General features: G+C 47.6%; 1 protein-coding gene across 1 annotated transcript in view; it reads right to left on the bottom strand.

Moving 5' to 3' along the window:
• LOC142254357 (stabilizer of axonemal microtubules 4-like) overlaps positions 1-13,780 on the bottom strand; it is a 75,704-nt gene that overhangs the window by 40,982 nt on the left and 20,942 nt on the right. Inside the window, exons 2-3 of the mRNA XM_075325402.1 lie at positions 8,667-8,802; positions 8,409-8,562 (exon numbers count right to left, since the gene is read on the bottom strand). Coding sequence (XP_075181517.1) covers positions 8,409-8,562; positions 8,667-8,802 — 290 coding nt within the window. The remainder of the gene's footprint in view (positions 1-8,408; positions 8,563-8,666; positions 8,803-13,780) is intronic.

Below are 13,780 nucleotides of genomic sequence, written 5' to 3' on the forward strand. Positions count from 1 at the left end.
TTACCATTAATGCCATCATGACATGTTTATAAGCTGGAGGGGCATTTCTAATGATACAATTTCTAATAGATACACTTACAACAACTTGCATGTAATTGTCATATGTACTTGCTGAAATAGCATTTTTCATAGCCTCCTCCTTCAATCTCCGAGCACAATCTTTCAATGTAAACCATGGTTTTTCATTGGGCGGCCAGTCCGTCTCAGATGGGTATTTATGCTGCAATGCCATAGCCACAACATCCATCATACTACAAACCACATCTGGTCGCTGAACCATCAAGGAACAAAATGCCTCCGTCACTACAGGTTCATGGCTGAGGTGAACAAACTTTGGGCCATCCACAGCATCCAGCTGTACTCCATGAGCCCCCGTCTCCCACAATCTGACTGCCCAAGCTATCAAAGGCTCATTTGGCCTTTTGTGAAAAACGATCAAGAAGCTGACTGCAATCCTCTACCATATTCCTGTTCTGTTTACCTCTAGCTGTTTCTACAACTCGTCTATGGTATATAGGATGAACTCTTATTGGGTTAAGATGAGGATCAATTTCCTTCTCCCCACTGACATGTTCATCCTTCTGGTCTGGGTCGGTGACGTTTTCAGAATCAGATGAGTTCTGTACGTCACCACTCCACTCATCTGAGTTCCCCACTGTCCCTGCTCTGGCTATGGCCAAAGCTACTTCCTTTCTATTCTCCTTCCCTCTCTTCTTTCTGTATTTATACTGCTCTATACATACAGCAGACTTGTCTGCATCATGCTGATATCCATCACATTTGTCCACTGACAACTTATTCTGACACTGTGCTGTGACCAATGCAGTCTGGACCTCACACAACTGTCTCTTTAATTCCTGAACTTTTGTTACCATACGTATCTTTTCCTGATGCTGTTTTCTATATGCAGACAACAAGATCCATCCACGCCTACAAACAGCGCCCAATTCTTTACCTTTTTCCACTTTCACTTTCTGCAAGTGTGGCACCCCAGGGTTCAGTTGCCACAAATATACCTGTACCTGGGCAGGAAAGGATCTCCACATCAGGTAATCCCACATACAACATTTCCACTCCAAGCCTGGAGGGGAAGCTCTACAAGTTGAGTTCAGGTGAGGTCCCCTTTAAATCCAGGTTTGGAGGCGGAGTCAGAGAGACAGTTGACAGTTGGAGAAAAGGAGTCTGTGCGAGCAGAGAGTGAGGGAAGACATCAAAATGGAGAGGGCTGTGCTTAGTTAGCCCGCACAAGTAACTGTGTGACCGCCTGAGGGATCAAGAGTGAGGCAAAAGAGGAGTGACCGGGGAGGTGGAGCCTGACCGCTTGATCCCCAAGGAACAGCGCTGATTATCGGACACCAGCGTCCGAGATTGTGAGGGATCTAATCTGCCCAGCAATAAAGACCGGGGGCCAGGGAGACTGCAGATCCCCTGGCCGCAGCAGCACCTGAAGGCAAAGCCGCTACACAGAGCTTAGGGATTGCAGTGAGTACAACAGTGCCCCTTAGAGAAGCTCCCGCTGCCTGCCATACAGGTGCAGACAGTGAGAGAGGGACAAGGTATAGCTCCAGGCAGCCTAGTCCCAAGGAGAAACACAGCGCAGCAGGGAGGCCACACAACTAACCTGGTGCAGAGATCCTGAACTGTTCCCAGATAACCCAAAAACTGTAACATCAGAAACTGAACCCCTTTTTAACACCTGCAAGTAAAATCTGGTCAGAGTTAATGAATTGGTGTGACGCACTTTATTTCTTCATCTGAGGAGCTATAGGCTGCTGCACTAAAGTGACAGTTGAAAAGGCTGTGAGGAAAAACGGCCGCCATATCTGTGTACTACTAAAACTGCCCTGGGGACCCCGCTTCACCTACGGGAAGCGTAAACAACTGGCTACCTAACCATCACCCCAGAGGTCTGACCTGCAGCCCCAGTAACCATACTGGAACCGTAGGTGGCGTCACGAAATACTTTTATTTATTTATTTATTTTTTTTCTTTATTATTTTTTTTTAATTTTTTTTATTTTATTATTTATTGACTTTCAGCGACCACCAGGGCCACGGAACTGGGCACAGGCCCCCGTGACATAATCCCATTAACCAACACCCGGAACCGAGTACCCCACGGCCCTGGGGCGGGTCACAAGCATTCAACCACAACTACAGGTTCAGCATTTTTCAAACATTTGTCCCATGGTTCACTCAAACTAACACTATGCGACCACTTGGTTGCCAAAATATCATAGGGAGTCTGTTCCCAACCTGGAATCTCAATGCATTCACTCACAACCACTTTTTTCTTAAAAAGAGGCATATTTTATGCAATATCACACTAACAAAATTAAATCAAAGCCTTCTGCGTATCGTGCCGACTACGCCAAATGTTTTGCTATATTTTTAGCACTAAGGTTCAGATATGGTTTTAAAGAAGGCAATTCGGTAATTTTATTATAAAGGTTAATGAAATACAAACGTAAAGGAAAAGTATGATATTGCGTACACTTTTGTATATTGAACATACAAAGGTTAAGTACAGTTAAATACTTACATCACCAAGGAGTTTTGGACATCATCTGTCTGGAGGTCAGAGAAGCATGACATAGACAGAGGACTCCTGGACATCACTGCTTGGACGTCTCACGGAGGCAGGAAACAGGAGCTTCTGTCTGTGCTATACTTCCGCTGATCTTTAACCCCTTCACGACCGCGGGCAGTAAAATTACGTCCTATTTTAACATGACTTAACGACCAGGGACGTAATTTTACTGCCTAAACTTCATTTGATTGCCGTGGCCATAGCAACGGCTTTCAAATGATGTCCCCTGCTGTTTCTTACAGCAGGGGACCTTTGCTTCACCCCAGGGGGGGTGGCATCGCCACCCCCCATCGACGATCGATGTGATTGGCTGTTCAAATCTGAACCGCCAACCACATCTTTCGCACTGATTTCGGTAAAAATGATACCGGAAATAGTGCGATACTGTGAGATCCGGCTATGAGATGCTGTAGAAGCTACAGCAGATCATGGGTGGACCTCAAATATGCCGCCCCCAGCCCCTGCAGCACTGATTGGAGCGATCGTGCTATGACGCGCAATCGCTCCAATCAGTGTGCAGTGAGGCGGTCTGATCTGCCGGTGGCCGCCTTCCCCAGGCCTGTGCTAGTCTGGGGACCCTCCCCCAACATGTCTGCAGCGTGCAGCACTGGCTGGTACTAGTGGTACCACGCCACCGCTGCTGCTTCCGCTGCTGTCACGTCACGGAGCAGGAGCGGTGAGTATTGTGCTCACCTTGCAGCCCCTGCGCGCTCTTGTGATTGCTCCTGCGCGCTCCCGTAATGGCCCCTGCCCGTGCCCCCCTGCGATCTGCCCCCCCCGACATCCCGATCTGCTCCCCGACATCCCAATCTGCCGGCCTCCCCTGTGATCTCTATTCTGCAGCCCCTCCGGTATCTCCCTCCTCCTCTGCTCTCCTTGCAGCCCCTGCGCGCTCTTGTGATTGCTCCTGCGCGCTCCCGTAATGGCCCCTGCCCGTGCCCCCCTGCGATCTGCCCCCAGACATCCCGATCTTCCCCCCCACATCCCGATCTGCCCTCCGACATCCCGATCTGCCCCCCGACATCCCGATCTGCCCCCAGACATCCCGATCTGCCCCCAGACATCCCGATCTGCCCTCCCCGACATCCCGATCTGCCGCCAGACATCCCGATCTGCCGCCAGACATCCCGATCTGCCGCCAGACATCCCGATCTGCCGCCAGACATCCCGATCTGCCCCCAGACATCCCGATCTGCCCCCAGACATCCCAATCTGCCCCCAGACATCCCAATCTGCCCCCAGACATCCCAATCTGCCGGCCTCCCCCGTGATCTCTATTCTGCAGCTCCTCCGGTATCTCCCTCCTCTGCTCTCCCCCTCTGCTCTCCCCCTCCCCCTCTGCTGTCCCCCTCTGCTGTCCCCGTCCCCCTCTGCTGTCCCCGTCCCCCTCTGCTGTCCCCGTCCCCCTCTGCTGTCCCCGTCCCCCTCTGCTGTCCCCTCGACGTCCTCTTACCTGTCTTCACCGGCCGATCACATCTGCCTCCATCGCTGGGTCCTTCTTCCTGGGTCTTCTGCTGAGCTGTCCAACTTCCTGCCTGCTGGCTGCTGCTGTAAAGCTGTTCCTTGCCTTCTGTTCCTCCTGCTAATCCTCTGGGTACTGTGAGTATAACTTTTTTTTTTTTTTCTTTTTTTTCCTCTATCCCCTTTCCATTTTTACACCTCATGCGTCCGTGCGTCCCGCCAAGCGCTGATCAGGGATGCAGATAACGTATCTGCATCCGTGGTCAGTTTTCGGCGGGACTTTTTTTATACGGAAAAAAAAGTATCGCATCTGTCCGTGCGTCCCGCTGAGCGCGGATCAACATCCTTGCTCAATTTTTGGCGTGACTTTTTTTTTTTCCCGTATCCCCAGCGCTTTTTGTATCTCATCCGACCGTGCCTCCTGCAGCGGCCGATCAGTGCACTGCGTCTGTGCATTTGAAAAGTCAAATGGCGTTCCTTGTCTTCTGAGCCCCGCCATGCGCCCAAACAATTGATTTCCACCACATGTGAGATATCTGCGTACTCGGGAAAAATTGCACAATACGTTTTATGGTGCATTTTTTCCTGATACCGTTGTAAAAAGAAAAAAAAAAAAAGCTACCTTGTTGCTGCAAAAATTTTAAAAAAAAATTTAAAAAAAATAAATAATTTTCACGGTTCAACGTTATCAACTTTCAGGGGAGCCCCTGGGGGTACAAGGGGCTCACTAAACATCTAGATAAATTCCTTGAGGGGTCTAGTTCCAAAATGGGGTAATTTGTGGGGGAGCTCCACTGTTTAGGCACCATAGGGGGGGGTCTAAAAACGTGACATGGCGTCCGCTAATGATTCCAATCAATTTTGCTGTCAAATGGTGCCCTTCTCTTCTGAGCCCCGCCATGTGCCCAACAATTACTTTCCACCACATGTGAGGTATCTGCGTACTCAGGAGAAAATGGACAATACGTTTTATGGTGCATTTTTTCCTGATACCCTTGTGAAAAAAAAGCTACGTAGTTGAAGCAACAGTTTTGTGGTAAAAAAAATTTTTTTTTCTTTTCACGGCTCAACGTTATAAACTTCTGTGAAGCTCCCAGGTGTTCAAAGTGCTCACCAAACATCTAGAAAAATTATTTGAGGGCTCTAGTTTCCAAAATGGGGTCACTTGTGGGGGAGCTCCATTGTTTAGGCACCTCAGGGGGTCTTCAAACCTGACATGGCGTCCGCTAATGAGTGCAGCTAATTTTGCATTCAAATGGCGCTCCTTGCCTTCCGAGCACTGCCGTGTGTCCAAACATTTGATTTCCACCACATATGAGGTATCTGCGTACTCAGGAGAAAATGGACAATACATTTTATGTTGCATTTTTTCCTGATACCCTTGTGAAAAAAAAAGCTACGTAGTTGAAGCAACAGTTTTGTGGTAAAAAAAAATTTTTTTTCTTTTCACGGCTCAACGTTATAAACTTCTGTGAAGCTCCCAGGTGTTCAAAGTGCTCATCAAACATCTAGAAAAAATATTTGAGGGCTCTAGTTTCCAAAATGGGGTCACTTGTGGGGGAGCTCCATTGTTTAGGCACCTCAGGGGGTCTTCAAACCCGACATGGTGTCCGCTAATTAGTGCAGCTAATTTTGCGTTCAAAAATTCAAATGGCGCTCCTTGCCTTCCGACCTCTGCCGTGCACCCAAACAATTGATTTTTACCCCATATGGGGTATCGGCGTACTCAGGAGAAAATGCACAATAAATTGTAGGGTGCACTTTCTCTTTTCTCCCTTGTAAAAATGAAAATTTTATGGCTAAAGTAACATTTTTGTGTTAAAAAGTAAAATTTTCATTTTTTCCTTCCACATTGCTTTGGTTCCTGTGAAGCACCTAAAGGGTTAATAAACTTCTTGGATGTGGTTTTGAGCAGTGTGAGGGGTGCAGTTTTTAGAATGGGGTAACTTTTGGGTATTTTCTGTCACCTCGGCCTCTCAAAGTCACTTCAAATGTGATGTGGTCCCTAAAAAAAATATTTTGTAAATTTTGTTGGAAAAATTAGAAATTGCTGATTAACTTTGACCCCTTCTAACTTCCTAACGAAAAAAAAATTTCTTTCGAAAATTGCGCTGATGTAAAGTAGACAAGTGGGAAATGTTATTTCGTAACTATTTTGTGTGACATATCTCTCAGATTTATGGGCATAAATTTTCAAAGTTTGAAAATTGCGAAATTTTCCAAATTTTCGCACAATTTCCTAAATTTTCACAAATAAACGCAAAAAGTATCGGCCTAAATTTACCACTGACATGAAGTACAATATGTCACGAAAAAACAATCTCAGAATCGCCAGGATCCGTTGAAGTGTTCCAGAGTTATAACCTGTCAAAGTGACACTGGTCAGAATTGCAAAAAATGGCCCGGTCATTAGGGTGTTTTAGTGGCCGGGGGTGAAGGGGTTAATAGAGGTTTTCACAAAAATGACAAACCTAGAGTGAATGTGTTGTAGTCTTATTGATCCATGCCCTTTGATGGCCAATCTTTGGGCATAGATGAATCAGAGATACACCACACATCAGACAATGGGGTAATAAACCCACAGCATTCAAATCTCCCAAGAATACACATCAGGTATTTGAGTTAGGGGTGCTTCACACACAGCGAGATCGCTGCTGAGATCGCTCCTGAGTCACGGTTTCGTGACGCAGCAGTTACCTCATTAGCGATCTCGCTGTGTGTGACACTGAGCAGCGATCTGGCCCTTGCTGTGAGATCGCTGCTCATGACACACAGCCCTGGTTCGTTTTTTTATTGTTGCTCTCCCGCTGATAAGCACACATCGCTGTGTGTGACAGCGAGAGAGCAACAATCCTGAATGTGCAGAGAGCAGGAGCCGGCGTCTGACAGCTCTGGCAGCTGCGGTAAGCTGTAACCAGGGTAAACATCGGGTAACCAAGGTGGTTACCCGATATTTTCCTTCGTTACCAGCCTCCGCCGCTCTCACGCTGCCAGTGCCGGCTCCCTGCTCTCTGCACATGTGGCTGCAGTACACATCGGGTAATTAACCCGATGTGTACTGTAGCTAGGAGTGCAGGGAGCCAGCGCTAAGCAGTGTGCGCGGCTCCCTGCTCTCTGCACATGTAGCTGCAGTACACATCGGGTAATTAACCCCATGTGTACTGTAGCTAGGAGAGCAGGGAGCCAGCGCTAAGCAGTGTGCGCGGCTCCCTGCTCTCTGCATGTAGCTGCAGTACACATCGGGTAATTAACCCGATGTGTACTGTAGCTAGGAGTGCAGGGAGCAAGCGCTCAGTGTGCGCGGCTCCCTGCTCTCTGCACATGTTGCAGCATAGCGACGCATGTCGTTATGATCGCTGCTGCGTCGCTGTGTTTGACAGCTAAGCAGCGATCATAACAGCGACTTACAAGGTCGCTGTTACATCACAGAAAATGGTGACGTAACAGCGACGTCGCTGTCGCTTAGTGTGAACCAAGACTTAGGCAAATGGATATATTGTCTGTCTGTGTATATAGCAAACACATAAAACATCAAATTGTTGAACTAAAGTAAATCATAAGGATTCTCCTACAATGGTATATTGTCTGCCTGTATATTCAAGACAAACACACAGAAACCCTTAAGTACCGGTATATACAAGATTTTGTCACCATGTACACTTTTTGTCTGTCTGATTAAACAATATGTTATAGTATAACATAATGTATGTGCTCAAAAATAGCCATTTTTATATTTGCAATACAAGTAGAGGCGCCATCTTTTCTCATTACTTACCGTTCTAGACTTAGGCGGGCTTCGCACGCTGCGACATCGGTAACAATGTGTTACCGATGCTGCAGCGATAGTCCCGCCCCCGTCGCACGTGCAATATCTAGGGAAAGCTGCCGTAGCGATTATTATCGCCACGGCAGTTTCACACGCACATACCTGCCGTGCGACGTCCCTCTGGCCGGCGACCCGCCTACTTCCTAAGGGGGCGGGTCGTGCGGCGTCACAGCAACGTCACACGGCAGGCGGCCAATTGAAGTGGAGGGGCGGAGATGAGCAGGATGTAAACATCCCGCCCACCTCCGTCCTTCTCATTGCAGCCGGCGGCAGGTAAGGTGAAGTTCCTCGCTCCTGCGGCTTCACACACAGCGATGTGTGCTGCCGCAGGAGCGAGGAACAACATCGTACCTGTCGCTGCACCGGCATTATGGAAATGTCGGAGGCTGCAGCGATGATACGATAACGACGCTTTTGCGCTCGTTCATCGTATCAAAAAGGATTTGCACGTTGCGATATCGACTGCGACGCCGGATGTGCGTCACTTTCGATTTGACCCCATCGACATCGCACGTGCAATGTCGCAACGTGCAAAGCCGCCCTTAGGGTTGGTAACTTCATTGCTTCTGATGAATCCACTTTGTGGGGAGTAAAGTGCGTGGGGTAACGGCTCGGCCCCGGTCACGTGATGAAGAGGGGTGAAGTCTCTGCTAGTGATTGATGTGTAATTGCCCCTCAGGATCAGGCTGATGTAGGGGAAGATAAGCAAGATGACTCATACAGAGAAATGTAATTTCAATGACAATAAAATAGTCATAAATCAATTATTATAGAGGCATGAAGAGCTCACCCCATGTGTGGGTTATCCTTCCTGTCCAGATTGGGGGAGTAGTACACAACTGGTCGGAAGTTAGACTGGTACCCAGTACTGCGATGAGAATTGGAGCCAGCGTGCAGGACCCTGACAGCGGGAACGTCTGGCCGACCTGCAGGACAGCATTGAGGACCATGAGAAGAATCAATACACTTCTTACTGTAGAAGAGCACAGTACTGCCTGCTATATGTGCATGGGTGTAACTACCCGAGCAGCACACATCTGCCTTGGAGTGAAGCATCTATGGGGGGGACACTGCTCCGTTCAGAGCTGCAGTATGACAGCAATGAAGAGACAATTTGTAAGGTAGATAGAAGGAAAAGAAAAAAAGACACAGAAGACAAAAATAAGCTTTACACTTGCTAAACTCATTAGCGGCTGAAGCACATTTTGTTATAAGAAGTATATATAGTTATCCCTGTATATGAACCTATCATATGAGCAGCAGCATATGTGCCGCCCCCGCGTCAGCAGCCGGGCTGCTCGGATCTGGATCCGCGGTGGCTCGAGGGGTCTCCGGACCCAGGGGTCATGCGGCCACTCGAATTGAAGGGGGCTATGTACAGGGGATGGTGTGCTAACAGAGAGTAGTAGAGATGGGTTTTCAAGCCGCGCCAATGATCATGGAAGTTTAAGATTAATGTTGCTTTATTTCATGCTCAGGTCAACGCGTTTCAGGAGACTCAGCTCCCTTCCTCAGGACAAACAGGCAGAAGAACATCAAATCAATGGAGATTTGATGTTCTTCTGCCTGTTTGTCCTGAGGAAGGGAGCTGAGTCTCCTGAAACGCGTTGACCTGAGCATGAAGTAAAGCAACATTAATCTTAAACTTCCATGATCATTGGTCATTGGCGCGGCTTGAAAACCCATCTCTACTACTCTCTGTTATCAGCCACCATGGGGACTGCTGCCGTGACCTGGAGTGTCATGCTTTTATAGGAGTTGTGACTGTCACAACTTCCATTGGTGAGTAGAATAGCTCATTTCAAACCCCGTATCTATTGGGGTAAGACCCTATTGCGCTTTTTTCCACAGTCCGTTATCTTCAGGGGATGGTGTGGAAAGTTCATGATGCCATTCGTGGTGTGTGGTAAGAGTAGAGTACCACCGTTGCGGCTGGGAGTACCCGGTGGCGATAGTGTGGGCAGCCAGGTGTTTAACCCCTCCACGGGCAGGGGGAATGCTCCGGGACTTGGTGATGGTGTCGGGGAGGTGCCCTCGGGCCGGTAAGGGTTAATTGCATAATCACTCAGTCCAATAACGTTCTTGACGCAACTGCAGCAGGGAGGGAGCACGCTTGGATCCAGTGCCCGTTGGTGTTGCTTGTTAGCCTGTGACCTTGACCTTGGCACCTTTTTCTACAGTTGATCCCTTTCAGCTTGAAGTTAAAATGGGTCCCGCTCACCCGTATGGCTAATGGAGTGAGCTTGCTCTCAGGGTTCAAGCTTTGGATTTTCTGGACTAGGCAGTGGGAAAGTCCTATCCCGCGCCCGTTGGTGTTGCCTGTTAGTCTGTGACCTTTACCTTGGCACCTAGTTTTCTGGTTGGTCCCTTGAGTATAAAACTGGTCGGGTCCCGCTCACCAGTATGGCTAACTGGGTGAGCTTGCTCTTAGGGTTCACACTTGGGATTTTCTGGACCGTGTAGTGGGAAAGTCCTATCCCCCTTGTTGCGCTAGTACCCCGATTTTGGAGCGGGTGGAGAATGGATCTTGAAGGCTCCATCCTTGTCGGGTAAATTGTCAGGACGCTTGAAGCAATTTACCTGACGGGGGTGAAGACTCCAAAATCGGGGTACTAGCGCACCGATGGGATAGGACTTTCCCACTACAGTCCAAAGAAATCCTACGCGTGAACCCTGAGAGCAAGCTCACTCTGTTAGCCATATGGGTGAGCGTGACCCGAAGAGTTTTAGACCCATGGGTCCAACAGAGACGAAGGTGCCAAGGACAGGGCCACAGGCTAACAGCAACACCAAGGTCACGGATCTAGACGTGCTCCCTACATGCTACAGTGGTTCTCAGAATTCTGGTTTACAAGCTGTCGGTGTGGTTATTGCGGGACTGAGTGAGTACATTGAAAACGCCTGTTCCTATCCCCAATGGCCCCCAAATACCATCCTATCATCAATGGGCCCCGGGACACAAACCCCCTACCCACGGAGGGGTTAAACATCAGGCTGCCACATCATCGTCACCGGGCTCCCCAACGGCAGCGGTGGTCCCTCACATTACTACGCACCGTGGGTGGCGTCATGAACTTTCCTAACACCCTGTACATACTTCCCCCTTTCTTTATTGAGTGGCCGCACGACCCCCGGGTCCGGAGACCTCTCAAGCCACCGTGGATCTGGATCCGAGCAGCCCGGCTGCTGGCATGGGGCGGCACATTAGCCTGTGTCCCCACCGGGGGAGGGGGGCAAGAGAGTGCTGGGGCGGCAGTGGCAGTGTTACACTATCAAAAAGCAGGGAGAAACTGTTGGCTTATAAATTGTTTTTCTCTGAAATGCCGCAGTGTTTCAGAGATAAACATGGCTGAGATCTTAGAGACAGTGCCTGGTACATGCTGCAGGTGGCTCAGGCAGTATGGATCAGCTGTCAGCTTACCCAACCACCAGGATTTAGCTATATGAAGTAAAGGCAGTGCCATACAGGCAGTGATATGCTGAATCCAGGCATACCTGTTATAGAAAGACCTGATGCTTGGTTGATGAAATATCTTTAAAGTTGAAGAAATGTCCTGTACTTTGATTGGTGCAACATGGGCGGTTCTTTGTGGGTCGGTCCTCGGCATTTATTCCCCCTCTGGCGTCCTCCTGCCTTGCCCCCTTTTCTTTATTTGAATATCGCGCCTCACCACCATTGCTATTCTTGGCAGTTCGTGTGCACTACGACAGTACTCAGGTACAGTACTCATTAAAAACCATAGTCCACGCATGTGTACACTGCGATATTCAGAGCCATTTTATTGAACACACTGTGATGAAGACTATGAGAAGCATTGGTGCGTGTGCAGATTTTTTTTTTTTTTTTACATCTGCGCACATTCAAATGTTCTCATAGTCTTTATCTCAGATCTCAGTGAGTTTAATAAAATGGCACCAGAGATCGCAGTACGCGCATGCGCAGAGTCCGTTGCCGTTTTAAGAAAGGCCTGAGCACTGTGACAATGCACATGCGCTGCCAACAACACCAATGGTGGAGTGGCGTGATATTCAAATAAAATAAATGGATGCTGGAGTATGGGGAATAAACGCGTGGACTTGACTCAAAGACCTGCCCATGTTGCACACATCAATCAAAGTACAGTGCATTTCCACAACTTAGATTAAAGATATTTAATCCCCAAAGCATCAGATCTTTCTATAACAGGTATGCCTGGGATTCAGCATCGTACTGCCTGTATGGCACTGCCTTTACTTCATATAGCAAAATCCTGCTGGTTGGTTCTCTTTAAAGAAGTTAATCATGACTTTTTTTTATTCATGGCTAATCCTTGAGATATTCCATTAATTGTCCACCACTATCTGATCTGTGGCTTTGCGACACCATCCCTGGCCCGTCAGCTGTTACTGGCAGTGGGTAAAAGTTCACAGATACTGGCAGAACACAGCAGCTCTGTCGCTTCTATAGTGCCCGTGGTCGGGTAATACAGATTCACCTCCTATTCAAATGAGTGAATTTTGGCTTCCATTGACCTTCAATACTTCATTTTATTCTCAATGAATTACACAATTCGACTATATGGACATGGTGCTCTTTAGATGTCATACACACGCACCGGCATTGAGGTCCTGCGCAGGCACACTACAATACTTTGATCTGCCCTGCTCAAGGCAGATCAAAATGCGCATGCGCAGGCCCTCAATGCCGGCGAGTGCGGATGACATACAACGCGTCATGCACCAGGCTTCAGACAAAGATGGCCGAAAGAGGAGGCGCAGGTACCCGAGAATGGAGACGCCCATCTAACCAGTCTGCACTGCCCCTTAGGTGAGTATTATAAAGTGTTTTTTATGTTATACCCCCGGCATGGGCTCTTATATACAGCATGTTAGAACGTATATAAGAGCCCAGTGGTGGTGGCCGCAGCTTATAGGGGACAAATCTCCTGACAGGTTCCCTTTAAGTTATACAAGGTTTCTTATTTTCATGTTATTTAGTTTAACCTGTACCTATGGTCAAATTACATTCAATCTTTTCTAGGGGTACCATCATTTTTTTTCCAGACCATTATTATTATTTTTTTTATTTTTTTTACATTTTTCTTTTGAATAAAAATTGAAAAGCAACGTCTGATGCTCATTACATAATATTCAGAAAATGTAATTTTGTCTGTAAGTTATCTATATGGGAAGCCGGAGCTGCCACGTGGCCACACACAGGATACGCCGCTGACTGATATATAGGACTATATCCCTGGTCTCCACATCTGCCTGCACTTTTAATTAACCTCTTTCTGCCCACGATACTGTGGATGTAAGTTCTCGTCTGGTATGTTTGCTGTTACTATTGTATAAATAAGTAGTATATAGTGTTTAAAGAAGGAGACTCTCCTAATGTACAAGACTATTGCAAGTCGCTGAAAGAGTTAAAAGAACTCTCTGTGGACTTGTTACACTTGGACTTGGTTAGAGCAAACAGTGGTTTAACAACCTGTAAAAGTTTCCAACTGCTGGAATTGTTGACTAGTCACACAGCGCCCTCTAATGGCTGCTGCTGTCATTTCTCCACTAATGTGGAAACCGCTGCACACCTATAGCTGCACCCCTGCTATCAGGCTATTAGCTTCCTAAAAAATGTCCCTTTTTGTTTCTGGGAGTGTATTATCTATATTTACTTTACTAGCTAAAACCAGATACTGTTTATTTTTTTCTCATTTGTTTTTTGATTGCAGAATTTTTTTTTATTCTCATTTGTGACATACTGTAAATATGGTGCAGATGCAGCCATCTTGCCTAATATTAACAGTATTTACAGATATGCTGCAACACAGCAACATGGGCCATAGGAATCAATAGAACTTATCTCGCCTATTGACTTCTATGAGAGAATATGGTGAGCGGCCTGTGCAGAGAGGGGGAGAAGGT

This window comes from Anomaloglossus baeobatrachus, chromosome 10, assembly GCF_048569485.1.
Source record: "Anomaloglossus baeobatrachus isolate aAnoBae1 chromosome 10, aAnoBae1.hap1, whole genome shotgun sequence".
Classification (NCBI taxonomy): domain Eukaryota; kingdom Metazoa; phylum Chordata; class Amphibia; order Anura; family Aromobatidae; genus Anomaloglossus; species Anomaloglossus baeobatrachus.